Source organism: Pagrus pagrus, assembly GCF_965226575.1.
Source record: "Pagrus pagrus genome assembly, chromosome: 16".
Classification (NCBI taxonomy): Eukaryota; Metazoa; Chordata; class Actinopteri; order Spariformes; family Sparidae; genus Pagrus; species Pagrus pagrus.
The window spans coordinates 5,434,042-5,461,892 of NC_140200.1; the positions used below are offsets into that span (position 1 = coordinate 5,434,042).

Genomic DNA, 27,851 nt, shown 5'->3' on the forward strand with positions numbered 1-27,851 from the left:
CATTTAAAGCCTCGTATCTCACCACGCAGCATATGGGACACTGTTGATATCGGGCCTGATCTCTAGTTTAATTTGTTCATCTTGTTCTTCATCCAAGCTATTAATTGAGTTTAATTTTAAAAAAGTTACCCTTTGGCCTCTTTTTAATGATGAATTTAATAAAAATACACCAAAATAAAGTCAAATACTTCCTGATTTTAACCCTTTAAAGCGCATTAAACTGCCTCAAAGTGAGTTTCACATCCCACACCCCACATGGGGAGGCGTTTAAAGCCCCATATCTCACCATGCAGCCTATGGGACACTGTCGATATGGTGTTTTTAAACGCCTTCCTCCACGTTCACCTTTCACACCGATCTCTCCAGACGTGCGCTAACAGCGTGGTGGCTGACTGGTCACGACAAATGACAGGGTGAGGCTGTCTGTGGTGGTGCTGCTGGTGCTGGTGGTGGTGGAGGGGGCAGCAGCGGTAACATCCATCGCCCGTGATGATGTAGCGCCACAGCGGACGCAAGTTGCTCGGGATCTCGGGGATAGAAACGCGGACGCGCAGGCACTTTACGCAGATAAACAGCTGTGTGTCCGTCATTGGAGGACGCGGGTGTCAAGCGAGCCCGGTCCGTGTGGCAATTGGTTCAGATGAAGTTTTTGTGCAAATCGGGTGGAAGCCCAACCAGGAAGAGCGCACACACACATACACACTAACACACACAGACACACACACACATACAGTCCTCTCTCTCTCCACTCCTCCCCAGCTCTCCCAGTTCACGGAGCTCCACCATCGCACCAGTCCGGCGTCCTTCTCCCTTCTCTCCCCCCTTCCACACACACACACACGCACACACACACACACACACACACACACCGCCGCCTCCCTCCTCTCTCTCTCTCTCTCTCTCTCTCCTCTTTCCTACCCGCAGGAGGAAGCGTGTCGGCGAGCCGTAAGTTCCCACCTCTCGATGTGCGTGCGTGCGTGTGTGTGTGTGTTTTGTTGCTATCTCGCCTCTGAATGTTTGAAGTTGTTCCGACCGGCCACTCGTCCACACAGCCCCATTTTTTTTTTCTCTTCTTCTTCTTTCCTTTCCGCTTCGTGCACCACCAGAAGCGGAGCGATCCACCGGGGGCTGCCCGGCTGCTACGTGCCATAATCCTCCGAGGTTCGGGGGGATCGGAACAAGCACACCCGCGTCGGTAATGAGGAATCCGGTTAGAAAAACGCGATCAGGAGGGGTGACTGCCCTTTATTTTTTTGCTTGGTGTGTGTGTGTGCGTGTATGTGTGTGTATTCGGGTAGCCTCCCCCCCTCCCTCCCCTCCCTGCCTCCCTCCTTCCTCCCCTCTCCAGCCCATATTTAGAGCCTGGCTGGCTACTTCAGATGGGCAAACAGCTACGTCGAGCTCGCGCTGTATCCCATCCTGCTGTACCATGTATGTTTACGCATGCACTGTATGGAGGCGAGCATGCGGCGCAGCGCTTCCGCGTCATCCCGGTGTCGTGCCAAAAAGTGATCGTCTGCCAGAATCTGATTTCCGGCCGCGGGAGCGCGCACAGCAGCCCGTTGAGCGGTAGCGTTTAAACGTCTGGTTTTCTCTGGATGAAACGGTCATGATATGCAGATACACACAACTGTACGTCCGCAATTATAGCAAAGGTATGTGTCTTAGAAAGTTTAACGTTTGTTGTTACGTAATTATCACAACTGTGGCCAAAAGAAGTGGAGTTTGTAGCGAAATCAGGCCTGACAATTACGTGATAGACATGTCCCTATGTGCTTGGTATGTCTGATGCCTTTGTTTAGCCCTGTCTGATGAATTAGACTGTAATGAATGTGATTTATAGGTGTGGATTTTCAATAAAGAAATGATCACTTTTGCAATTATCCTCGTGACTCTGCATTATCTTTTATCTGATCTGGGCTCTACATTTGCTTCCCATGTTTGGATGTGTCTTGTACATCTAATATTCTTGTTTATGCCTACTCTTTGGAGACAATACTATGAAAGACATGATTAGGGAGGGTTACATAAGCCTATAAAATAACAGTTTTCACCTGCCAAAAACTGATTGAAGGCATAGTAGAGTTACTGAGAGGTTATTTCTGCCTAAATATGACTTGATCTCATTCTTGAGCTTCATAATATGAAGATCTGAGCTCAAGAGACAGCTTGAAAATCTTTTAAAGGACCATTACAACAGAAAATGGGCCTTTTCACCTGCCAAAAAGTGATTGAAGGACATATACAGTTACTGAGAGGTTATTTCTGCCTAAATATGACTTGATCTCATTCTTAAGCTTCATAATATAAAGATCTGAGCTCAAGAGACAGCTTGAAAATCTTTTAAAGGACCATTACAACAGAAAATGGGCCTTTTCACCTGCCAAAAAGTGATTGAAGGCCAAATACAGTTACTCAAATGTTATTTCTGCCTAAATATGACTTGATCTCATTCTTGAGCTTCATAATATAAAGATCTGAGCTCACAGGACAGCTTGAAAATCTTGTAAAGGACCATTACAACAGAAAATGTGCCTTTTCACCTGCCAAAAAGTGATTGAAGGACATATACAGTTACTGAGAGGTTATTTCTGCCTAAATATGACTTGATCTTATTCTTGAGCTTCATAATATAAAGATCTGAGCTCAAGAGACAGTTTGAAATTCTTTTAAAGGACCATTACAACAGAAAATGTGCCTTTTCACCTGCCAAAAAGTGATTGAAGGACATATACAGTTACTGAGAGGTTATTTCTGCCTAAATATGACTTGATCTCATTCTTAAGCTTCATAATATAAAGATCTGAGCTCACAGGACAGCTTGAAAATCTTTTAAAGGACCATTACAACAGAAAATGTGCCTTTTCACCTGCCAAAAAGTGATTGAAGGCCAAATACAGTTACTCAAATGTTATTTCTGCCTAAATATGACTTGATCTCATTCTTAAGCTTCATAATGTAAAGATCTGAGCTCACAGTATGCTCCTGATGTTGGACTGAAAGGGATGCTCTGCCTCAAAGTCACTTCATATCACTCATCAGTTATATTTTGAAGAATATATCTTAACCACTACTTTTCACTACTTTAAACTGTGGAAAGGGCCAGTGTGAGGTGGTAATCTGTCACATATGATGCTTCAGGATAAAGATCAGTCATTTTGAGGCAGAAAACATCTTCAAGTTACAAGGAAGGAGCTGCAATCAGTTTTTGGCAAATGAAAAGGCACATTTTCTGTTGTAATGGTCCTTTACAAGATTTTCAAGCTGTCCTGTGAGCTCAGATCTTTATATTATGAAGCTCAAGAATGAGATCAAGTCATATTTAGGCAGAAATAACATTTGAGTAACTGTATTTGGCCTTCAATCACTTTTTGGCAGGTGAAAAGGCACATTTTCTGTTGTAATGGTCCTTTACAAGATTTTCAAGCTGTCCTGTGAGCTCAGATCTTTATATTATGAAGCTCAAGAATGAGATCAAGTCATATTTAGGCAGAAATAACCTCTCAGTAACTGTATATGTCCTTCAATCACTTTTTGGCAGGTGAAAAGGCCCATTTTCTGTTGTAATGGTCCTTTAAAAGATTTTCAAGCTGTCTCTTGAGCTCAGATCTTTATATTATGAAGCTTAAGAATGAGATCAAGTCATATTTAGGCAGAAATAACCTCTCAGTAACTGTATATGTCCTTCAATCACTTTTTGGCAGGTGAAAAGGCCCATTTTCTGTTGTAATGGTCCTTTAAAAGATTTTCAAGCTGTCTCTTGAGCTCAGATCTTCATATTATGAAGCTCAAGAATGAGATCAAGTCATATTTAGGCAGAAATAACCTCTCAGTAACTGTATATGTCCTTCAATCACTTTTTGGCAGGTGAAAAGGCACATTTTCTGTTGTAATTGTCCTTTACAAGATTTTCAAGCTGTCCTGTGAGCTCAGATCTTTATATTATGAAGCTCAAGAATGAGATCAAGTCATATTTAGGCAGAAATAACCTCTCAGTAACTGTATATGTCCTTCAATCACTTTTTGGCAGGTGAAAAGGCCCATTTTCTGTTGTAATGGTCCTTTAAAAGATTTTCAAGCTGTCTCTTGAGCTCAGATCTTCATATTATGAAGCTCAAGAATGAGATCAAGTCATATTTAGGCAGAAATAACCTCTCAGTAACTCTACTATGCCTTCAATCAGTTTTTGGCAGGTGAAAACTGTTATTTTATAGGCTTATGTAACCCTCCCTAATCATGTCTTTCATAGTATTGTCTCCAAAGAGTAGGCATAAACAAGAATATTAGATGTACAAGACACATCCAAACATGGGAAGCAAATGTAGAGCCCAGATCAGATAAAAGATAATGCAGAGTCACGAGGATAATTGCAAAAGTGATCATTTCTTTATTGAAAATCCACACCTATAAATCACATTCATTACAGTCTAATTCATCAGACAGGGCTAAACAAAGGCATCAGACATACCAAGCACATAGGGACATGTCTATCACGTAATTGTCAGGCCTGATTTCGCTACAAACTCCACTTCTTTTGGCCACAGTTGTGATAATTACGTAACAACAAACGTTAAACTTTCTAAGACACATACCTTTGCTATAATTGCGGACGTACAGTTGTGTGTATCTGCATATCATGACCGTTTCATCCAGAGAAAACCAGACGTTTAAACGCTACCGCTCAACGGGCTGCTGTGCGCGCTCCCGCGGCCGGAAATCAGATTCTGGCAGACGATCACTTTTTGGCACGACACCGGCGGATGGAGGTGATCAAGTGTCTGTGGAGGAAAAAGGGCAGAAAAGCAGCGAGCTAATGTTTGAGGTTGTTGTAGTCCTCCTGTTGTCCTCGTGCTGTAGCTGCCCGTCAGCACAGCTGTCTGGGAGAGAAGAAGAAGATCCCCCCCCCCCCCCCCCAACAACCAGTCGGTGTTGATCCGATTGGGCCACGTTACCCAGCTGCTGATGTGTGTTTCGTCTGAAAGTTGGAAGGAGAAAACCTGCTCCACAAAAAAAAGGGAAAAAGCAAGTGTCGGGGTTGTAATTGGAGGTGTGATGTTGGCTGATGACAACCAGTGTTACCAAGGGATCCGGAGCAGAGATGGAGTTGTGTTGAGCAAGGTGTGCTGCACGCTGCTTTGTTGGTTGGTTGGTTGGTTGGATGATGTGTGGTGGTTTTTGTGAGGCTTTTTTCGGCTTGTGGCACCTTTTTTTTTTATTAAAAAAGAAAAATGACACCCATTCTGCTTGTGACACCTTATTTTTCAAAGGTGGTTTTTGGAGGAGAAAAATTCCAACACTGAATTTTTAGGCAGTAGTACACACTTAGAAATATTTATTTTTTACCATAACTGAGCAAAAAAAAAAAGCTGTTCTCAAAAGAAAACGAGGTCTCCAGAACACTGCTTGAAGCTGGAAAGGTGGCAGGGTCCGCCACATATAATATAAGTATAAGATAATATGGTGATATAAGTTATTCAGTCGGTGAAGATTTTTCTCTTCTGATTCAAAACTTGACCTTAAAGGACGACACAATTTCATGCTGGTTGACTTTGTTTATATGTGGCGGACCCTGCCACCTGTCCAGCTTCAAACAGTGTTCTCGGGACCTTATTTTCCTCTGAGAACAGCTTGTTTGTTCCGTTATGGAATAAACAAGTATTATTACCTCATTAATATTCTAAATTTTACATCTCTGGGTTTGAATGTCTTCTCCAACACTACGCAGTGCCCCTTTAATTTACGGCCTTGCGAGCACTTCCACCAAAAAGTGATTTGTCGTTCTCTGATTGTGCGGATGGCAAGTTTTTCCTCTCTCGACTCGAGGGTCTGAGGACGGAGGGCGTCGTTCACTGTGCAGCTCTGTGAAGCCCTCTGAGGCGATGTGATCGTGGTTTTGGGCTGTAAAAATAAAATCAAATTGATTTTAATTTGGATGCTTCTGTATTTCAGAAGAAAAATCAACAACTTAGGGACTGTGTGGAAATTATTCTGGAGGCGAAGGTGGTCATAAAGGCAGGTTGTGTGTTTTTCAACTTTTATATCATTTAAATCACACTCCATCCTTTCTTTGGTGTAAATATTGGACACTAAAGTCGTTAATAAGGTCTTTTTGACATCATCAGCAGCAGAGCTGGCGCTGCGGCCCGGTTCACTCATTTACTGGCTGTTATGGGTCTAATTGTTTAGCAGCTCATTATACAAACGTGGAGAATGCCTGTATTTTCCTTGTCAAGGTTCATGTTCATTATTACTCCCGCCGAGGAGGCCATGTTTTCAGCTGTGTCTGTTGGCTTGTTGGTTGGTTTGTCACCAGGATTGCACAACATGTTATGCGCTGATTTCATGGAAACCTGGATGGAGGATGGGTTTCACTTTCGGTACCAAATCTGCTGCTGTATCTTCATGAAAAATAGGCAGGCATATTTAGGTGGCTGGTGTCTATTCGCGAGTGCAATTTGATGCGGATCCAAATAAAAGTCCCAATCTAGCAGATTTAATTACGTTTTAATTGATATTGGACTGCGCTTGATTTAATTAAAGGGGACTGTTGGGCCTCAGCTTCACTGAGTGCCGTTCTCATTTGTCACTCTACAACACAGGGTTAAGCAATGAAATGCAAGTTGAAATATCTTTATGCTGCACAAGAAAAACTATGAGTGTCGAGGATGAGTTCAGGAGCCTTCACAGCCTGAGGAAAGAAGCTGCTTCGTAGTCTGGTGGTGCGGCAGCTGATGCTTCTGTCAGGCAGCTGGGCTTTGAGACACCTCGCCGGTATCTCTGATGCCCGGTAGATGGGTATCCATGATGTTCTGATAAAATATATTAAATAAAATATAAGATTCAGCCCTCCTCTACACCCGAGTATGTTTCAAACAGAGAGGTAAAGTAACGCTTCATTTAAACCCACACATTAAGCATTTATAAGCAGTATGTAAACACTAAATGTTTTAGGACACACTGCAGTGTCGTCGTAAAAAGACGTGAGGACATATTTAATGTGCTTATGATTGTCTTACAAATTAATGTTAATCAGGGCTTTATAACGAGTCTATTAAATGCTCGATATCATTGAATAACATAGTTCAGAAAATAAATTATATATATTTTTAAAATAGTTTTAAATACATTTATAAATGTACATAAATATCCTGTAATTGTAATTAATTAAAAATAATTTAAAACCCTAAAATACAAAGGATTAATTACCTTGATAAGGGACCCAAATTAAATGGAAACTAGTGAAATTAAAGGAGCACTCTGTAGTTTTGGGGAAGAAAGATTTTGTTTACACCTAAAAAACTGTCTTCATTTTCATGACTGAGTAAACTGAATAAATAAACTGTTTCATACTGTTTTACTTTGTTTATATGTGGCGGACCCTGCCACCTTTTCTAGCTTCAAACAGTGTTCTGGTGACCTTATTTTCAAAATATTTCTGAGTTTGTGTTATAAACTCATTAATATTGTTTGAATGTCTTCTCCAAATCTACACAGTGCCCCTTTAAAAGCTTACAATGTATTTAAAACTGCTAAAGACATGATAATAGTGCATATATTTGATGTTTTATTGGTTTTCAAACAGTCGTAAACTATGTATACTGTTATAGATAATTAATATGAGGAGTTATAGTTGTTAACAAAGACTAAATAAACACTTACAATGTCCCTTCATCTGTTGGCAACTACATAGTCACATAATATAAACCATTTATTAATTAGTATAAACTGTTTATTCATGTTAAATAAAGTGTTGCCATGAAGCCAAACAAGTTTCTGTTGCAGATATTTTTTTTACTCTCTCTTATTTATTTAATTATCCTGTGATGTGCTCAACAGTATCTTCTAGTGTCATTCAGAGTGACTGAAACATGTCTCACTGATGGTTACTGCAGCTCTACCTGCAGTTTCTCAGCATATAAAAAGAGTCTGTATGTAATTATTGAGCTTGTGCGTCGTCACTCTGTTGAATTATTCTATAAACACATCTGGGCTGCTGTTGTACGCACATCGTCTCAAGAAGAAGAAGTCTTGGGAGATCTTTTGCGAGCCTCGTCATAAAAAAAAAAGTATCCCGGTGCGTCTGGTGTTTGCGCTCTGAAAGGAGCGGACGATCTGCTTTCCAACCAATTAAAGACAGAGCGCGGGGTCATTGATCTTCCCGTAAATGCGAGATTACTTCCTGAGGATCACCAGGCACCCCGACTGTGTTTAAAGAGGGCCAAATTACCGTTTGGCCAGAGCGCTGCCGCACGAGATAATATCTCACAGGTTGTTCCCTTCCAGCGTTTTCCCCACCTACACTTCTCGGCAGTGACCCGCAACCGCCGGTGGAAAATCACGATAAAAAGTTTGAATTAACCCCACGAATACAGACTTTGAGCGTCGAGGTGCTTTAAATCATTCATCCGACAGATTCTGGGAGTGATTACGGTCGTTTCTCTTGAATTGTGGGGCTATATGTGATGTGAAACCCCTCTGAAGGATGTCATTCTGGTATTGAATTTCAGTCTCGGCCGGCAAGGTCACACTACAAAACGGATTACATCTCCTCTGAGGAGCGCAGCCTGCAGTTAGCCGTCCTGTGACAGGGCAGAGACAGAGAGACACACACACGAAGACGAGGGATCACACACACTACCCGATGTTGGCATTCAGGAACATGCTCGCTATGTTTTTTTGCTGTATGAAAGAAATTATATGAAATGCTGTTACACTGTGGTGCAGTTGCAGGAAGTTGTAGTTGATTTTTAATTGACCCTGGAGCTAAACTTGTATTGGCTAATGCCAGGATCACTCTGACATTTCACACTGCGACCGCCCTCTCGCTGCACAAGCCCAGTCAGATTGGAGGCAGACAGAATCAAACATGTTTTCGTCGGGCTTCGACTGTAAATGAGTCGTCAGTCAGGACGAGGCGCTGCAGAGAAATCTGCATCGACCATCAGGCTTCTCAGCGCCTCACACTGCCGTGCTAGTCTGAACAGATGCCCCGGCCTGTTAGTCTGGAACTGCAGCTCCGTGCAGAACGAGCTGGAGAGTGTTGAAAAGCTTTTCTGTGATACAGAAGAAGAGAGACACACTGTAAATATGCATGTCTTTAAAGGGTCTGTAAAGGGTGAGTACACCCTCCACTTTACAGCCATATCTCTCGGCCATGTCCCAACTACAAAATGGTGGATCCCAGTTGATTGTCGTTGTCATTTTGAGATATAGAGAGCGGAGGTCACGCCCCTTTCCAGGTGGATCACCATGGGACCATATTTTGGAGAAGATATGTACAGTAGTGCAGGGAGATGATTTTATGATCCTGTCTGAATTGTGCCATGAATCACACCTATGATGTTTGTCAAATTAAAAGTTGAGAAAGTCACAGTTTGTCATAAAGCTAATGACATATCAGACTGTGAAATACGTAATTATAAAGACAACACAGCCAACAGACTCGTTAGTGATGTCGTCTTGTTGAACGCTCACCAAAACCCGTAACTTTAACCTTGTAGAGCTGCTTGTGTATATTAGCAGCTCACAGAACTGCAGTCGTCAATATGAGCAGACTTATTGTGATTTTCACCTTTTGTTAATACTTTTTCTGTGCTGAGGCAGCTGCCGTGTTGGTGTTGGTGTCGTATGTTGAGTGAGATGATGCAGCACTGAGCGGATTCACACAAAACTGTGGTTATTTTACTTTCTTTACGAAAAACAAACTTTTTAAATAAATATATCACATGTGTGGTTCATGGCACAATTCAAACAGGATAAAAAATGTATTTGTCTCTTTGATGATGATTTATAGAGAGAATAGGAGATCCACCAAATACCTTTAAAATGACTGTTTAATCCTCTGATTCTCAGAAAAACAGGCAGGTAAGAAAAAAAAAACCTTACATGAGAAAGTTTAAGAAATACTTAAATCCAGATTTTCAGATATTTTTTTTAATGTTTTTTTTCTGTCCACTTCATTTTTCTTAACATTTTAAATCATGCTATAATTTACACTTGAGTAGTTCAACAAATCAGCGTTCAGATTTGATCTAAATATAGGTCCCATAGGCAGAATATGCCCATCGGCACGTAACCTCCGCTGGAGTGGACAGATGTGTTTTCAGTCACAGAAAAAAAAAAAAAGATGTAGTTATAATTATTAAAATCTTGATGAAAGTATTTCTAATCTAATCTAAATTAGTTAAAGATAATTATTTTACCTGCCTGCTTTTCTAAGAATAAAAGGGTTTTATACTCACTCCTTCAAATAACATGGTGAAAAACTTTTTTATATAATAGTTCATGCATGAAAGGGTTAAAAATATATTTATAAAGATGTTTTTATTGAAGCAGAACAGCCGTTTTTCCACAATAAGATACACATGAAATACACAAACAAATGAAAAACATACCTCCTACCACGCTCAGTAGGTCGGAGGTATTGTAGACGTTTCTCCCTCGTTCACAACTGAAAAATGAAATGAAATACAATCAAGGTGTGAGGTCGATAAAGTATTTGAAGACAGCGCGATCGGGGGCAAGGTTTTATACTAACTCACTAGTCAAGAGGATGCAAAAGCCCGGAAAGAGCCCCATATGTTTTCATACGTTGCTGGTGCAGGTGTACTACAGGATGGTAATTAATTTAACCCTTTGCTTCTGCGATTGAGAAAGGTCTCATTTCCAGATTTGTACAATGCGTTTTTTTCCCAGCTGTGTCCACGAGTTATATGAAGTATTTTTTTATATTAACGTTCATACTCAGACCTTGTACGTCTCTTCAAATCCAGATCGCAGGGTCAGACGAGTTTTTGTTTTCTGTTGGAAATAGTTAAATTTGGAACAACAACTGCAGCATACATGATACACGTACAAGCTAAAATCATTTTTTTTAAAAACACAATATGAATGTAGTAGAAAAAATCCTCCTTATTATCATCGTATGCCAGCAGGAGTCTGTTGTGTGGAGTGAAAAAACGTGCAGCTCCTCTTTCAGGGGGAAATTCATTAACCGATTATAGCTAATTACGGGAAGTAATGGGGTAGGACAAGAAGCTCTTGTGATTTGTGAATCCATTCAGTTTACAACAGGAAATCTGAATGGAGGAAAATGTACGATTGTAAGAGTTTTCTCTTGTTTTGTTTCACAGATTCTGAATGTTCAGTTTTTAAATGCAGATCTTTCCGTCTCATCAGGCAGACGATAAATCTTTATGACCCTCATCATAAACAATATGCTGCTTTACCTTTTCCCTCAGCACCACAGTGTGTGTGTGTGTGTGTATGCGTTATTTAAAGAGCCGTTGCTTTAACGTACACATGAGCCATTATTCTGTTGTTTATGTTGCAATTTCAAAAACGAGCTCAGGGAGTATTTTTTAACAAATACTCCCAAGCTACTTGTTTGTTGTGGATGGAGTTTAATTGCACAATGGTTTCACAATGAACTGAGGGAGTATGGTATGTTGCACCATAACTGTATATAATACGGACATTTAGACACTGATTTTAGACATTAGCACGGAAAATCGGCTGGTTTAAGGTTTTTTAACTGTCATGTTTATTCAGTCTTCTTGAGCTTATTATTGTAATATTGCCTTTTTGACATTTTACTTTCAGGCGACACAATTGGCCTTAACAAGATATGATTTCAGGCTTTGTGCACACGAGGTGATAAGGCAATGAATGACAGAGAGCGTGCACCAGTTTCTCCCTCGCTGCATAAAACACACACACACCCCCACACACGCCTGTTATAATGACAGGATCTCACACAGGCGTACGATAGCGGGGAGCTCGCCATATGATCAAATAAATTCAGTCTGATCACAAAACCACCCAGCTGAATTTACACATCATTAAGCAGCTTTATGCACCGCATCAGATGTTTTTCTTTACATGTAAACTGAAGACTGGTGTAACATAATCAATATCTCTGTCATGCTCTGAGGTGTTTTTTTTTTGTGCGGCGTTACTTTCCACATCACAAAACCTTCCAGCTTTGTCTCGTCTTAAGTCATGACAATAAAAAAGTTAATGCTCCCTTCTTTGGTCCATAACCCACCTTATACTACTCCCTGATTGTCTGCCCCGACCGTCAATACTGTTCTAGTCGGCACGGCCAAAACTGTGATGCGAGGATTTTGTGTGATTATATCAAACAAACTCTATAAAGATGTTGTAAGATGTACAACATCTTCAGAGCTGGACCAGCTCTCTCTGGACCCAATTATAAGCTATGTTTGCAAGTAACGTCAACTCCTGTCTAGATAACTGCTTGTTGTTCGGTCGATTGTAAGCACACAGTGAAACTAGGGCGAAATCTAATTCTACCACTTGTCGGTCTCTTATCCTCAGGCCCTGTGGAGAAGCATGTGATGACTCACGCAAGGCAGAAGGGTTCCCTGAAGCAGAGCGACAGCAGCGTTGAGTGGTGGGACAACTGCCCTCTTTGGCCACATGGTGGCGCCATGGGTGGCGCCTGGCCTGAGCGCTCTCTACGATTCGGGAGGACAAAGAAGATGAGCGAGATCATCAAACAGAGGAAAGATCCGGCCAAGAAGATGAGCGCCAAGAGAGGGAGAACAGAGAGATCGGATCAGAAGAGGAAACTGGACAGGAGGCGCGAAAAGAAACGCGACAGGAAGTCGTACCCTTTGCGAGGCAGGGCTGGGGCGTCAGACGGGGAGGGGCTCAGCTGCCACGTCCTCCTGACCCGATTGGAAGAAAGCATCCGCGAACAGGAGAGTTCTGAAGAGAGGAAGAGAAAGGACGCACGCCGACATTCATCTGTCAAACCCAAACCTAAAAAAGGGAAAGGCAGTGAAAGGAAAGACAAGAAGTCGTTACCAAAAACCAAATCAAAGTCAAACAGTCCGAGTCATGGCAAGTGTATTTTTGTTGCACAACCTCGCAAGCGCAGGCTGGCCTCTCTCAACGCCGAGGCGGTGAACAGTCTACTGCTTGAAAGAGCTACTGACCCCCAGCCGGCAGCCAAACAGGCCCGAAGACAGGAAGAGCCCACGAATGGAGGGGTATGCCTGGATGCAGATCCAACCAGGAGTGGTGTCCCCGGAGGTCTGAAGGCTTCACGGAGAAAGGCCACTAAAGCCTCCACGTCTCGCAAACTTGAACTGTGCCAAAGCTCTAAGCCGGCCAAGAAGGCCAAAGCCAACCGAGAAGAGAGCGGATGGATGAGTCAGGAGAGTCTGCACGCCCCCGCCCCCAGGAGATTGGCTGGACTCAACGCCGCAGCCCTGCTGAAGTTAACCAGCTCCTCTGCTACCAGCAAACAGAGAGTAAAGGCTGCTCCCACAGCTACTGTCACATCAGACTGCAAGGCTCCTGATGCCGTCTCAACCCCGAAACAGCTTTCCAGAGTCAAACACAAGGGGCGCCCACAAAAGCAGAAGGGGAAGAAGGTCCCTCCCCTGCACAGCGGCTGCACGGCCTGCAAGAACAAGGCGGACTTTGAGCCCAAAGTGGAGTGGGAGACCGGCAGCTGCACCCATCGACTCACCAAACCAGGCTACCAGTCACGCTCAATGCTAGCGTACCCGTTAAAGCAAGTGAAGGAAGAGCAGATGGAGACCGAACTGAGCCCGTACTACTGCTGTCCCCCCGAGGGCTCAGTGGAGTACTGCCACCGCTTGGCCTTCTTCCTGGGCCAGCAGCCCTACGGAGAATCAGACGATCAGCCCCTCAACTCAGCCATGCCCCCTGTGAAGCGCGAGTGCCTCGTAACCTCACCGCCCCTGACGCATTCCCACCCGCACCCCGCCCTGACCCTCAGCCCTCACCCCTGCCTCTGCACCGCAGATCACTGCTTCTCCAGCTACTACGTTCACATCGCCCACCCGACACACACTGGAACGACGTCGTCGAGCCTGACCTCGCGACCTCTGAACTTTGCTCCCTCCAGTTTATGCCCTAGTCGGATGACTGGCTCCTCCAAGCTGCTGGGTCCGCGGATGTCCCACGCCTCGGGGCTGGCCCACCCCGCCTACTGCAACTCGGTGGCCTCGCCCTGCTACGGTGACAACTGCGGGATCGGCGGCTACACGTACAGAGCGATGCCTCCTGTCAACAGCAGGGGTTGTTCGTTCAGCACAGGATGCACTGGATGCACACACAGCATCAAAACAGGTGAGTGGAAGGCAGAGATGGTTGATCATTGATGTGAAATCCGTACAGTGAGTGAAGGAAGTAAATAGTTAATCTAGACTGTCTGAACAACCACATTTAGCTTTTTAATGAGATCCGCAGCAAGGTGAGTATTTCTTTCTTATTCATTACGAGTTCATTTTCATGTCTCTTCTTTGATTCTCTCATCTTAAGCCCTCTTTGTTTTTATTATGAAAGAAGCCATTATCCCGATGTTATACTTAGATCAGGTTATCACGTACAGAACTGAAGAGTCCTTTGTTGTTAAACGTGAGCCTCGAGCCAGTTTTGTGCCCCAACAAGTGTGAACATTTCTGTTTGTTGTTGTCTTTATTTGTTGGTACGAGCTTTGAAAGTGTCCATAGCTTCAGGCTTCGGACTTAGATGTGTCTTGATAAGCAGCTCCTGTGTGATATCCTCCGTAACAACTGGGTTGTATAGTTTAACTGATTAATGAGATGAAAGAAGCAGGTTGAGCTCATTTAAAGGGGAACCATGTCTTATTTTTCATTTTAAAGTATATGTACAGCAGCAACTGAACCTACTACTTAAAGGATAAATTCACCCAAAAATGAATATTCAGTCATTGCCTTCTCGCCCTCGAGTGGATGGAAAGTCGAGGAAAGTTTTGTAGCTTCACAGCAAAACAGCGTTGCAGCCATTTTCCTAGACAACTGAAGTAGAGGGGATAAAATGGCTGAGGAGACATTATTTACACCCTCGACGTGTGGGCGAGCTTGTGCACAAAATTCAGACGGGGTGCGTGCTAACACTCTTAGCTCAGCAGCTACAGTGAAGATTTTAGGCTTTAAAAAGGGTGTAAGTAACGTCTTTTCAAGTCAGTTTTGGATTTTAAGGTTTCTGGAGACTTGGATTAAGTGTGGAGCCATTTCATGTTGATTTATTTTTTCAGTTGTTTTTTTTTACATTTCAAGACAAGTCCACATCTATTTCAGTTGTTAAGGACAATGTGTAAACAGAAACTGTTTTGCTGTGAAGCTCCAGCAATCGTTTGTGGATTTTCTTTCATTTTTGGGTGAACTTATCCTTAAAAGTTTGCTGACAGTACAGTGAGAGCTGAACAGCCAAACCCCTTCAGTGTGCTGATCTAAAGTTAATTTTATTGCTCATGAATTAAACGTTTCATCTGAAAAAGGAAGAATGTGTTATTCCATCTGTCAAAAGTTCAATATCTTTTTTGCTTTCTTGATGTATTACTTCATGGTCTTACGTTCACCCTTTCCTTCTCCAGAGGGTTACTCCTCCCCTCAGGGTGACCACAGCCCCTCCCTCCTGGTTCCTCCCTCCCTGCCCATGTCCAGCTGCCCTCTATCCAGCGTGCCCACCTCCACCCAGACCAAGCCCCACCTGCTGACCCCCCTGTCGGGGCGAGACCAGCCCCAGGCCAGGTTAAAGCTGGCCAGAGAATGCCCACAGAGCACCAAGCCCTCCAACGGCTCCCTGTCCATGGGCCGCACCCGGCTGAACCAGAAGCAGCCGTCGCCCTTGCCGAGCCTCAGCAGCACCAAACAAAAGAGAGTCAGCCGCAGACGTGCCACCAACGGCTGGCGGCCTGTTGGAGTGCCTACAGAGAGGGAGGTCTTCATTGCGGTAGGTTTATTTGTGAGTGCAGTGAAGACGAGCCGGAGATTATAGAGCTTGTTGTCTCTCTAGTGAGACTTTGTCTGCTGTATTGCACTACCTGATCATGTTGTGCTTGTAGCATCCATGCAGCTGCCAGGCAGAAAAGGAAAAAAACACCAGCTCTTGGGGAGAGAAGATAATTGTGTTTTGACCACACAGCTTCGTGTGACAGATTCCTTTTTGTCTTTATAATGAGAATTATATCTGTCCTCGTGGGCGTGTGTGCCTGCATGTGTATCCGTCTGTCTCAGGGAGAGGATGAGACGGCCCTGCGGCGGTGTTATGAAGGAGTCGAGAGGGACGGTGAAGTGATACATGTCAGAGACACTGTGCTGCTACGATCCGGCCCCAGGAAGAAATCCCTCCCATATGTTGCCAAGATATCGGCGCTGTGGGAGGACCCCAAGACAGGTAAAGGAGAGGAGGGAGGGGGAGATCTTGAATAGATACGGTGGTTTGTGCGTTTGCATGCATGGGTGGAGGAAGGGACATATGGCCGAGATTGTTTACCTGCGTGCGTCTCAATTTGCCTCCTCAGGAGAGCTGATGATGAGTCTGTTCTGGTACTACCGACCCGAGCACACCCAGGGAGGCCGAGATCCCAGCGCACACTGTGAGGTGAGGCTGCGATGATTTAATGTTGCCTGCTGGTTAAATGGCAGCGTTGCAGGAAAACAGTTACAGCACGCTGAAAAAACTGCGTGCGTCCCCTTTAAAAAAGCGGATTACTGAGAGACATGAAAGTGTGATTTGTAAGAATTAATGGATGAGAATTTGACGTACAATTTAATGTTTAATTAGTCCTACCCATTTTTTGTATGGAGCCCCAAAGTGGTCAGTATTAAACAAATAAATGAATTAAAGTCATGATTTAACTGATCATATGAATAAATACAGACAGAATATATCATATTTCAATAAAATTGTGAGATAATCATTTTAAAATTAAAAAAATGTATTCAATCCTGCTTTTCTCCACAATAAAACATTATATTGAATGTTTGTCATTTCATACTGACATTTTATTTTTCCAGCCAAGTCAAAGAGACTCCCCGAGATTACAAACTGAAGCAGTTGTTGATCTACCGTCAGCAGACAGTGGCAATATAAAAAACAAAGAGCCGTCACTAAAATATTTTTTTCAAAAATTGTAACTAATTGCAGCCACCAGATTTCCTGGAGCACAGAGTCGTAAATGTGCACCGTCAGAGATAATAAACTCTTTTATTGTAAAAAGAAGCAGGACGTAAAACCATTTAAATTACTGGTTATTGCATAATCCCACATTTCATGGTTTAATTATATGTTTTGATTGCTTGTATTCACATGATTACATACTTCACAATTTAATTCATGCATTTAATATTGAACACTTCGGGCTTCCGTAGGCTTTGTTACAGAAAACACTGGGATGTTACCCAGACATAGTGAGTGTACAGCAGCTGTACAGTATATCCAGGTACTTGGAGTCCCCTCTGCACACCTGAAGTCATCAGGCAAATAACACTCAACATCTACTCCGGCAGCACTTATATAATGCTCTAGAAACAATTCAAAGTTGTGCTAGAAAAGATTAAAACACGTGTTTTAACGTGGGAGGAAAGACGTTTTGTCATTTGCATTACTTGGATTGCGATTTTATTTGTGCGCTATAATAGAAATTATGTCATTATCAGTTATTTCTCTATTATACGTAAGTGGTGTTGCATAATGTGCAGGGAGGAGGTGAGCAGAGCTGCCGCGGGAGTCATCAGTCAGCGTCTCTCAGCAGCCCTGAAACTGTTGATCGTTGGCTCTTTACTGTAACCACAACGGGCAAAAAATGATGATATCTCCGCCACCTCGCTCTCGCACAAAGACTCAGAGAAGAGAGCAGTTTCACTTTAAAAACACTGCCACAAGTTTCTGCTCACAATGGATGTCTAGCATGCGTCGAGCTGAGAAGGATTTTTGTGTGTGTTTGTGTGATGGCGCTTTAGCGAAGAAACACGGAGGCACAAATCCTGTTGCACATGAACAATTACTTGCGCCCGCAGTTGAAAAGTGTTGTCATTGCTTCAGCCTTCAGCCGACACAATAGGACACACTTGTGTGCCGATGTGACATTGTACACCCACTGTGGTTTCAGAATGAGATTTTCGCCTCTCGGCATCAGGATGAAAATAGTGTCGCCTGCATAGAAGACAGATGCTACGTTCTCCCACTAGCCCAGTACTGTAGGTAAGTACACACACACACGCACACACAGGTAGAAATACACCTCAGCAATGGTCGTTAGCTGGAAGTCTTTTCAAAAGGTTTGGAGTTGTTCCTCTTAATTAACACCTCGGCTTCTGAGATATGTGGAAGCCTGTTTTTCTGACTTTCCTATCGCACAGCGGTGACACTGCAGCTGTTAATGAATTCTTTGGAGCACCAGGCCATGAACATTTGCTTAGACATAATTAGCGACTATCTGTTTCGTGTTCAGTTGCTTGTTATTTTCAGTTAGAGGTGCAGGAGCATGAAGATATATTTGATTTGTGTGTGTGTGTGTGTGTTTGTTTCTGGGTAGATTTTGTGCCTTGGTGAAGCGGCGTGCCGAAGGCGCCTCACCCGGCAGCGCCAGCGTGGTGCCCTGCCGCCCCGACTTCGCCCCTCCTTCCCACCGCTGTGTGCCCACAGACGTCGACCCCGAGCTGGTGTATCTCTGCCGGCACGTCTACGACTTCCGCTACGGACGCATCCTGAAGAACCTGCAGTAGAGGGTAGAGGGGGTGTCATTGTACCCATGAATTAATCATAACATGGCTCCCCCTTCCTACACAGAGGACAGGGGGGGGGTGTTGCTGAAGGACTGAGCACCCCTGTCTTTCCTGCTGATGACGCTCCCGATCGGAAGGGAAGGAGGACGATGGGGCGGGGCTGGATTTGAAGCAAAAAGTGTTTGTGACACATTATGAAGCACAGATCCCTTTAGTTGACTACCGAGGGGTGATAGATGAATCCATCTCAGTCAGAGCACCTATTTTTCCTGTTTTTTTGCGAGAGCAAGGAAGGGAGAGTTCATCCATCAGCTCGGGAGTTTTCAGCCTCCGCACCGCTCTGAGGTTACGTGGAGGCTTGTGTGCCTCCTTTCGCCTGCCAGGAATGCTGAACACCAGACTGAACTGGGCTCCCGTCAGGGCCCGCGTTTCCCCCCAAAGCATCTTAGCACAACAATCATGTTTGTTTCATTTGTAAGCCAATGGCTCAGGAAACGGTCCGGCGCTAAGGTGCTTCCCGGGGAACACAAGCCTGCGCTGTCAGCTCGATGTTAACGGTGTTCAGCCAGCCAGGGTGACGGAGCGGCTAATGGAGAGTGTCGTCTTATTCCTCCTGATTTGAGTTCGTCTCAACCTCGGTGTGTGTGCGTGTAACAGCGAGTGGGAGAGCGAGTGTTGTCAGTGTGGATAAATGGATAAATGTGGGTATGTGTGATGGTTTTTTTAGGAGGCTTTCAGGCAATCAAACCAAACAAGCAGCTTTACAGGAAGCGGAGCTCTCTCTCTCCTCCCCCCCTCACACGTCCTCTCTCCTGACACTGACAGAAACATGTTCATCTCGCGCGATGTTGAGCGCAAACTAAAATACTGCACCTGAAGAGGGGGGGTTGTAAGATCTGCCTATACCACACTTGACTCTAGAGCAGGGCCTCTTTAACGTCGGGTCAGGACACTAAAAATGGCTCTTTCATTAGTGAAAACACACGTGATAAAAAGCCCCGGTGGAGTTACAAACTTACTGTCGTCTCAGCTACAGGCCTGGCCTGAAGAAGCGTCTCTAGATAGTCCGGTGTAGAGAGGAGCTGAGACTCTCCTGAGCCCTGTGAAGGCTCATCACAGCGAGGGGCCATCGCTTATTGTTTTTCGTTTGGTTTTCCTTATATTTCTTTCACCTTGGCTGTTCCCTGTGACTTGCCTTACGACTTGCAGGCAGCGCTTTAGGCAGCTAGTCTCAAACACATACAACTAGAAGGCGGTAGAGTGGGAGCGTGCTGTAGCCCCGGATTGAATGATTGACAGCTATGACACGATCACTGCACAATACACTGGTTTTAGGGCTGCAACCGATGATTGTTTTCACTATCGATGGAGCGTTTTGTCCATGAATGTGACACAAGACGGCGTGTTCAGTTGTCCTGTTTTGTCCAAACCCGAAGACAGTCAGTTTACTGTGTGATTATCTAAATTCCTTCGTATTAATCCAAGTATCTTTACACCTGGGCTCTTTACATGTTTGTTTACATGTTTGGTTGTAAATGATCCAAACTTACCGAAAGTTTTGGAGCTTGTCCAGTGGATCATCTCGGCTGGCAGCCGCGACACCGCTACAACGGCTGCAATGTAATCCTTTGGGGCAACCGTGACCGTCGCATGCTAAATAAAAAGTGTTTGACAACATTGCGGATGCGATTCCTGCAGAGACGGACCTTTTTGTTAAAGTGTAAGAGCCTTTCTGTAACCAGAAACAGAAGTCTTGTTCAAGGACGAGTCTGAGGTGAGTTGTTGCAGGAAGACAATGGTGGAGTCCTGGTTTACTTAGAGAAACTGATTTTTACAATCTAGACGAGGCGACAGCTGCAACAGACTTCTCCCTGAACGAGACTTGTGTTTCTAGTCAATAAAAGGATTTTAAACTTTATCAAAAAGGTCCGTCTCTGTAGGAATCAGGTCTGTAATGTTGCCAGACACTGAAGAATAACAACCTCAGCCTGTCAGTGGCAAAAACAAGCACTTTAAGTGGACGTATATCTTCGACGGTTGGGATACCAAAGCTTTTGGTAAGTATGAATCATTTACACACCAGAACACGTATATTTAGGGCCCGGGTTTGAAAAATATCGGCATCTCCCTCGATTCAACTCCTGGTTGCAGCTCCGCGTTTGTCACAAACACAGTGCGCCTCTCATATCGTCCGTCTGTCGTCCTCCAGCTGCTCGCGTTGTGTCCCGAAGCGTCACAATGTCCGTTCTGTCCGTTCTGATTCTACATCCTGAAGATTTCCCTCCTCCTCCTCCTCCTCCTCCTCCTCCTCCTCCTCCCGCCCCTCCCCCCCCCGAAGATAAACCAAAGGATGTCACACAAGCCAGAGTCCCCCGTCTCCTCCCTCGCACTTCTTCTTCTCCTCCTTCTCCTCCTCCTCGTCAGCTCTTCTGCCCACCTTCCCTTATTATATTGCACTAATCCATTCCTTAATTACAACAGACGTGTTTTTCTTTTTTTTCTTTTTTGGTTCCAGCTTCTTAATATCTCACATGTTCCCCGCTGAACATGCTGTATATCATTTATATGTGTGTGTGTGTGTGTGTGTGTGTGTGTGTGTGTGTGTGTGTGTGTGTGTTTTGTATAGAAGGAAACAGTGAGGCTGCTTTTGTCTGTATATTTCTATCCTTTCGCCGGTAGAGGAGTCGGACAGCGTGTTTTTCGTCATGTTACCTGATGCACAACCTGTTGAATCCCATGGAATATATACAGTATATATATATTACTAGAGTCATTCCATTTGATCGCTCAATCAGCTCTGACATACTTATATAAATATACAGTATATATATATGTATGTATCCACACTGTTAATGTGATTAGAGTTCAGAAAAAAGGCGTCTGGACGGAGGCCTGACGCGCCGTGCGGACAGACGTAGCGCCGTGTTAGACGTGTGTTTGGACGGAGCGAGGGGTCGGGCTGGTGTTCGATACGTAACCGAGTCGCGGTGGATTTTGAGGCCCGCACTCGTTCATTGCCTTTTAACCTGCAAGTGTTGTACTGTCACTCAGAGTAGTGTCGGAGTGTGTGTACCTTTTTTTTTTTGTTTTTTGAAAACATAAAGAGTACCCGATCGCTTTCCCCCCCCAAACGTTCTTCAAACATTGGATGAGAAGTTTTCGACACTCTTTAAAAAGAAGCCATCTTGAACTTTTTTCTCTATTAACCCAAAACAAAAATCAAAAAAACCCTGATCACTGGGGTTTTTTATTTTATTTCTATTAACGCCCCTGATTCTTCTTCATAGAGGTAATATATATTCTCCTACTTTACAATTTCTCCTTAGTAAGAATATTTTATTATGTCAGTTTCCTAAGATGGCATATGCAATATATTTTTGAACCGACTATTTTTGAAAAACCTAACGAATCAAGAAAAAGAATAATATGCATTATTTTTTAATTTAATTTCAAAATTAGTTTTAAAATGATCACAGCGTTTAATTGAGATTTGACCAAATGGTAGAAAGAAAGGAGGAGTATGAGGCGACTCGATGCCGTCGTGCTGACCTCTGAGGTCGTCACGTCGGCGGCGGTGAGAAACTCCCCTCCGGGCCATTTCTGACGACGTGTACATATCTGAACCCAGGAAGCACCGGGCACTCTTTAAACAAGCAGACAAGCCAATGCACAGTGTAGTATTTTTGCAAGATCTGTAATAATTATATTTAAAGTAAGAAATTTAAAAAAAATATTTAAATGGAGTAAACAATACGATATATTAAGATTTCAATTTAACTTATTTGGAAATACTGTGTCTAATTGATTAACTGTATCCTGTTTCTTTGTGCTCCAGGATAGAAATTGTTTTTCTGTTTTTATTTGTAACTTATAAGTTTAGAAATTTAAAAATGATGGAGTGGCTGTTGTTGACAGAGATGTAAATGTTGTTTTTAGTTTATATATCGTTTGAGTTGTCAGGGGGTGGAGACCAGACCAAAGCACTCCCTGGCGGACGAGCAGAAGTAGGATCAGTCAAATCTGACCCGAGACCTGTGGAAAGAAGACGACTTCTGGCTCTCCCGCCTAACCTGACTGACCTTAAGTGTGACGTTTGGGAGAATGCCGTGGTCACCTGAGCTTTTATTGATTCGTCCTATCAGGGGAGAGACAAGGACGGTACACCTGAGACGGGACGGGACGTCCTCTGGGCTCGAGAAGATCCCCTCAGGTGACGATCTGAGACCAGTCTCCCTCCTCTAAATTTAGCCAGATACTCTAAAGGGTTCGCAGAAGGAGTCAGGACGTAGGGACTGTGTGAAAATTTATATTGAGGTGCAAGTGAATGTTTTTTTGCTTAAGGGAGGTTAGTTGTTGTTTGGAGAGCAGGAGAGGGTGTTTAAACATTTTCTCACCCAAGAATTACATATTTTTTTATTAATTCTGGGGTAAAAATATGACGTCTTAAAGGAGCACTTTAATTAAAGATAAAGATCTTCACTGACTGATTTTTTAATGCCTAAACAAACTAAATAAACAAACTTTTTGTTTTCATGATTGAATAAACAAACTGACTTTAAAGGGCAACACAGTGTCATACTGTTTTACTTTGTTTATACAGTATGTGGCGGACCCTGCCACCTTTCTAGCTTCAAACAGTGTTCTGGGGACCTTATTTTCTTTTTTCTTTGAGAACAGCTTGTTTATTCACTTCTTTGTATTATCACCTCATTAATATTGTGAGTTTGAATTTCCTCTCCAAAACTACATAATGCCCCTTTAAGTGCATCAGCACCTTTATGTGTTATTTTGAGATACTGAAGTGAGGTTTAATGCAGTTTTTAGGGTTTTTTTGTAAGTCAGGGTCCAAAGAAGATATGTATAATGCTGTGGGTGGCTTTTTTAAATTTTTTTTATTTTTTATAAAATAAGATGTAAGATTTTTCTCCCTCTCCTGCTCCTAATAATTTTCATACAGTCCCTCGTTGACGTCATTAAGACTACATGGTTGTCCAGTGGGCTGAGAGGAATTTTAATGCATTAATAAGCAGATCAAATTGAGGATTTGCTGAAACAGCTTCTCCCACCATCCAAATCAGCTGGCCACCGTTGCCTTTCTCCCAGATGTGCATTGACCTTGTTCGTCCCCTAGAGGGCAGGAATCCTGTGTGTGCAGAAACGTCTCACGGCCACATCCTGACCGCTTTCTCCTCCTCGTCCCTTTTTTCCTCTCGCATCCTCATCTTTTTGGCTGCTGGAGAGTGATGCAGGAACTTTTTTTCTGGAGGAGGAGGAGGAGATAACAGAAAGCTGAGTCAGGGAAGTGGCCATGAGTCATCCTCCCAAGTGCTGGCCCGGCCCTGCAGAGAAAAAAAAGCATGGACTAGATTGTATGTTATTATTCATGTGACTTAATTTTTCCTCGCTGCTTCTGCATGGTGTGCATCCTCCGTTGCCATGACAACGGGGCCGAGCCAGCACTCGGGACAGAGAGCCTGTGCGCGCAGGGTGTCCGAAACGTGTGGCAGGAGGGTCAAAGACACCGAGCGACCTTCACCGACGCCACACAGGAAGTGTGTTCACTCCATGAGTCGACAAAAACAAAAGCACCCGACCAACCCATGAGATTCTGCTTTCTGTGTGGTCCGTATCGATGCTTATTGTCAACATATATTTTGATATATTTGGGGGATATACGGTAAAAAGAAAAGGAAAAAAAAAAAAAAAAAAGTCTAGATATTTTTGGAGTAGAGAAGCAATGTGTGTATCGAAATTAATGTCACTTTGTCATGCTCTCTGAAAGTCTCTTGGATTTTTTGGAAGAATTATATAACATCCCTACTGATTTAATGTTCCATTGAAAGAATATTTATAAATTTTAAGTCCTTTGTGAAAAAATTCAGTGTGTGACTCTTCATTTATCACATTCAACTCCACTACAAAGCCTCCTTTTTATATCCTATCTGACATTCACGCCATGCAAAAAAAGGGGGAAGCTCTTCTCTCCACGTGACCTGAAGAGAGTCTGTGACGTTCCTACGATCTCCACAGGAGGTCAGTACCGAGACGGCATGCTCGGGTCGGGGTCACACCTTCTGTGACCTTTTTTCATTTAGGCACCAGTTGACGGACAGAGCACACGGTCCAGTCATCTGTTGATTTTTAATGCAGCGGTCCGTCTCGCATGTTTCCCCTCCCTCCACATGTCCTCTGTCAGCACAGCCGTTATCTGTCTTTGGCCTTTATCCCCGTTCAGGCCTCTGAGCATTAGGAATGTCGCTGTCACACACACACACACACACACACACACACACACACACACACACACACACACACACACACTACACCACAGGGCCTTAGTGTCTGTTACACAGGGATAACAGCAGCCAGCACAGATGATTAGTGTCTTATAATGATATAACTAGCGGCACACTTTGACCTCAGAGGCCTCTCAGGTGCGCCCGTGTGCTGCAAGACTGTTGGCTGGGTGTCGTGGAGGATCAGGGGCCAAATATGAAGTGTGTATGATTTGTGATCTGAACTTTATTTCACTAAAACTCAACTGATTTTAAATGAGTCGCTCTCTGTGGGTCGGGGGACATGAACTTTTCTTGGCTCCTGAAGGGGAACATACCGGAGAACCACTGTGTTTAACAACGTGGGTTAAAAACCACCATTGTTTAGCAGTTTACAGCCGCTTATCTTCACATACTCTATAAAATAGCGACTTAAAAATACTCTAAGTTCGAAAAGGGAACATTTGTAAGGCAAGTTTCTTTTACTGTGGACAGGAATCACAAAGGAAAGTACTGGAGAATATTTATTACATATATCTGTCTTATTCGGTGAAGAGCCTTTTTATAATGAAGACCACATTAATACTTACCTTATTAATAATCTTTTAATGGCTCACTGTTGTACTCATACTTGAGTACATCTACACTTGTATGTCAACAATGGAAAATTGCAGCTTATTATCACACTTGAATAACAAATCAAACAATATAAAGGACACTCATCAAGGCAGTGAAGAAAATAAGAAATAACGACCTCAATCAAAGACAAGGACCCTAAATACAAACGATGACAGCGCCTGGTGGAAGATCTGCACATGGTGAGTGTGAGTTGCGTACAGTTTAATGTATAAGAGTTATATATGAAGAGCATCTAAGAAGACACAAAGGCTGGTACAGGTGTGTTATAATCAGGTGAGCAAAACACTCGTCTTAATGTAAAATATCTTCTTCATTTCTCCTGTTGTTGTTATTTTGTGTTCATTATTCAAAATGTGTTTTCCTCCAGAACTGGACGACATGCTGTGTCCTGTCCTGTCCTGTCTGTGTTAATAACAGCAACATTAAGCTCAGTGGAAGCATCGTGAAGTGAATCAGGAAATCAACAGTGACAGCAGACTTTATTGATCCTCGGGGAGAAAGTGACTGAATGCAGATACAAGACAAAAACAGAAAGATAGAAACCTAAAGTAGAAACAGAAATACATAGAAACAAGTGATTCAGTACTAATACCTCGACCGGTATTAGTGTTACTTTCAGTACTGGTGGCACTTCCTGTTATGTCTGTAGCGCTGGGGACCATCGATACTGATATTGGTACCAGTACCATATTGTCTCTTTCACATCATGCACTCATAGATAAACACACAACAGGAAGTACTGGTATCAGTTAAATCAGTATTAGTAGTATCAGAACGATAGATACTACTGATACTGTTTCTCTCACAGGCTTTGGGATGGGGTCACGTAATTAGGATACAAATAAAATAACTGTATTCTGTGAAAGAAGAAAAGATGTAATTAGATTACTGATATATATTTTCTAACAGGATCATAACTTTAAAATATAGAGTGATAAACTAGTGAAAGTTCAAATAAAACTTTTGATATTTTATTTCTCTTGTTTTTATTTGCATTTGTTTTATTATTCAGGTAATCCAGCAGTAACAGAAAGTAATCAAATTACATTACTTTAAAGGTGCAATATGTAAGAATTAGCCACCTATCGAATTCATACTCATGACAAACAGGAGGCAGCAAATCACCAGAGTAACCGCTAACTGCCTCATACTGTAGCTGTGGTTAGCTAGTTAGCTGAGTTAGCCGTGCAGCTAGCAGTCAGGACATTTATAATCGTCAGAGGAATCACGAGGCTGTTTCATAAACACTTAAAAGTCACATTTTTTGAGCAGGTAATTAGTAACTGTATTGAAATATATTTCCAAAGTAACCCGACCCTGCTTACAGACACATATTTACACAGGTAAACACACACAGGAGGCATTCAGACATAAGAGGAAGTGCCGAAGAGAAAAACACGAGTCTTATTTACATTTGGTCAACAAACGCTTTACCGCGTCTCCACATTTGAATTTATGATTCTGTGAAACATCAGGAGAATAAATGTAGTGCGAAGCAATTTCAGTCCCATTGTGGGGAGTTCAGCAGGAGGAAAGCGCTTCGACAGATCAGCGAAGAGGAGCATCTGCTCGAGGAAGAATCAATCCAACGAATGCAAAATAGACAGAAAGGCAGCTTACACTGGGGGAGACCCTCCGACACAATCGCCTAACTGGCTTTTCATCTGCTCCCCTTGTCTTTCTCTGTTGGTCTAATTACCACGTCCGGCTTATTGTCCTCTTGATGACTGTAATTAATCAAGTTGTGCTCCCTAATCTCTGAATCTCATCATCCTTACAGTACACCAGGGCTGGCCACGCCGGATGGTAGCCTGATGTAAGCTCTTTTTGGGGGAGTAATTGTGTGCCTGGCTGCAACTTTGCATGCAACAGCAAATTGCGCGTTCCCTCCCTGCTGTGTGTGTGTTTTTTCTTTCTGTCAGGAGTGTGTGTTTCCTCCACACACAGGTCAGTAATTGTTACTCATCGCTTCCTCCGAGAAGCGGTCGCTGTATGTTCGCAGACGGGAGTTATGCAACTTATGTTTCGGGGAAGTTATTTTGGGGCCTTTAATGTGAAGATGTTTTCCCTCCCCGACCCCTCGTCCACACACTGTTGCTACTCACACACACACACTACACACTCCTACTCCCTCATAGTCCTCTCCTGAGCTTCAGATGGCTTACCAGGTCCTTAATCTGTCCTCTGAGTGACATCACGTCTTCCAGCACTCTCCTCACGGGACAGCCGGTGGAGGGGGGGAGGGAAAGCGAGAGGTGGGTGGCCACTGGTGGTTTAGGGAAGGTGAATTTAAAGCACGGGAGACTTGGGAGGAGCAGACGGGGAATCGCTCCGACACTCTTCAGCAGGGGGCCATGGCTGCGGGGACGCTGGAGGGGGACGCACACATGGAGGAGCTGCTGGA

At 43.4% G+C, this 27,851-nt stretch overlaps 1 protein-coding gene across 2 annotated transcripts in view; it reads left to right on the forward strand.

The window, feature by feature from the left end:
- The window catches only part of LOC311271918 (bromo adjacent homology domain-containing 1 protein), a 32,597-nt gene extending 11,765 nt beyond the window's left edge, over positions 1-20,832 (forward strand). The window contains exons 1-7 of one of the 2 annotated variants that reach the window (XM_084377902.1): positions 861-945; positions 12,340-14,127; positions 15,398-15,756; positions 16,041-16,200; positions 16,328-16,407; positions 17,918-18,009; positions 18,344-20,832. In XM_084377902.1, coding sequence (XP_084234028.1) covers positions 12,360-14,127; positions 15,398-15,756; positions 16,041-16,200; positions 16,328-16,407; positions 17,918-18,009; positions 18,344-18,533 — 2,649 coding nt within the window. In that variant the 5' untranslated portion in view covers positions 861-945; positions 12,340-12,359 and the 3' untranslated portion in view covers positions 18,534-20,832. Of the gene's footprint in view, positions 1-860; positions 946-12,339; positions 14,128-15,397; positions 15,757-16,040; positions 16,201-16,327; positions 16,408-17,917; positions 18,010-18,343 lie in introns of those variants that run through there. The other variant, XM_084377901.1, reaches the window with a different exon arrangement.
- Positions 20,833-27,851: the final 7,019 nt, after the last annotated feature.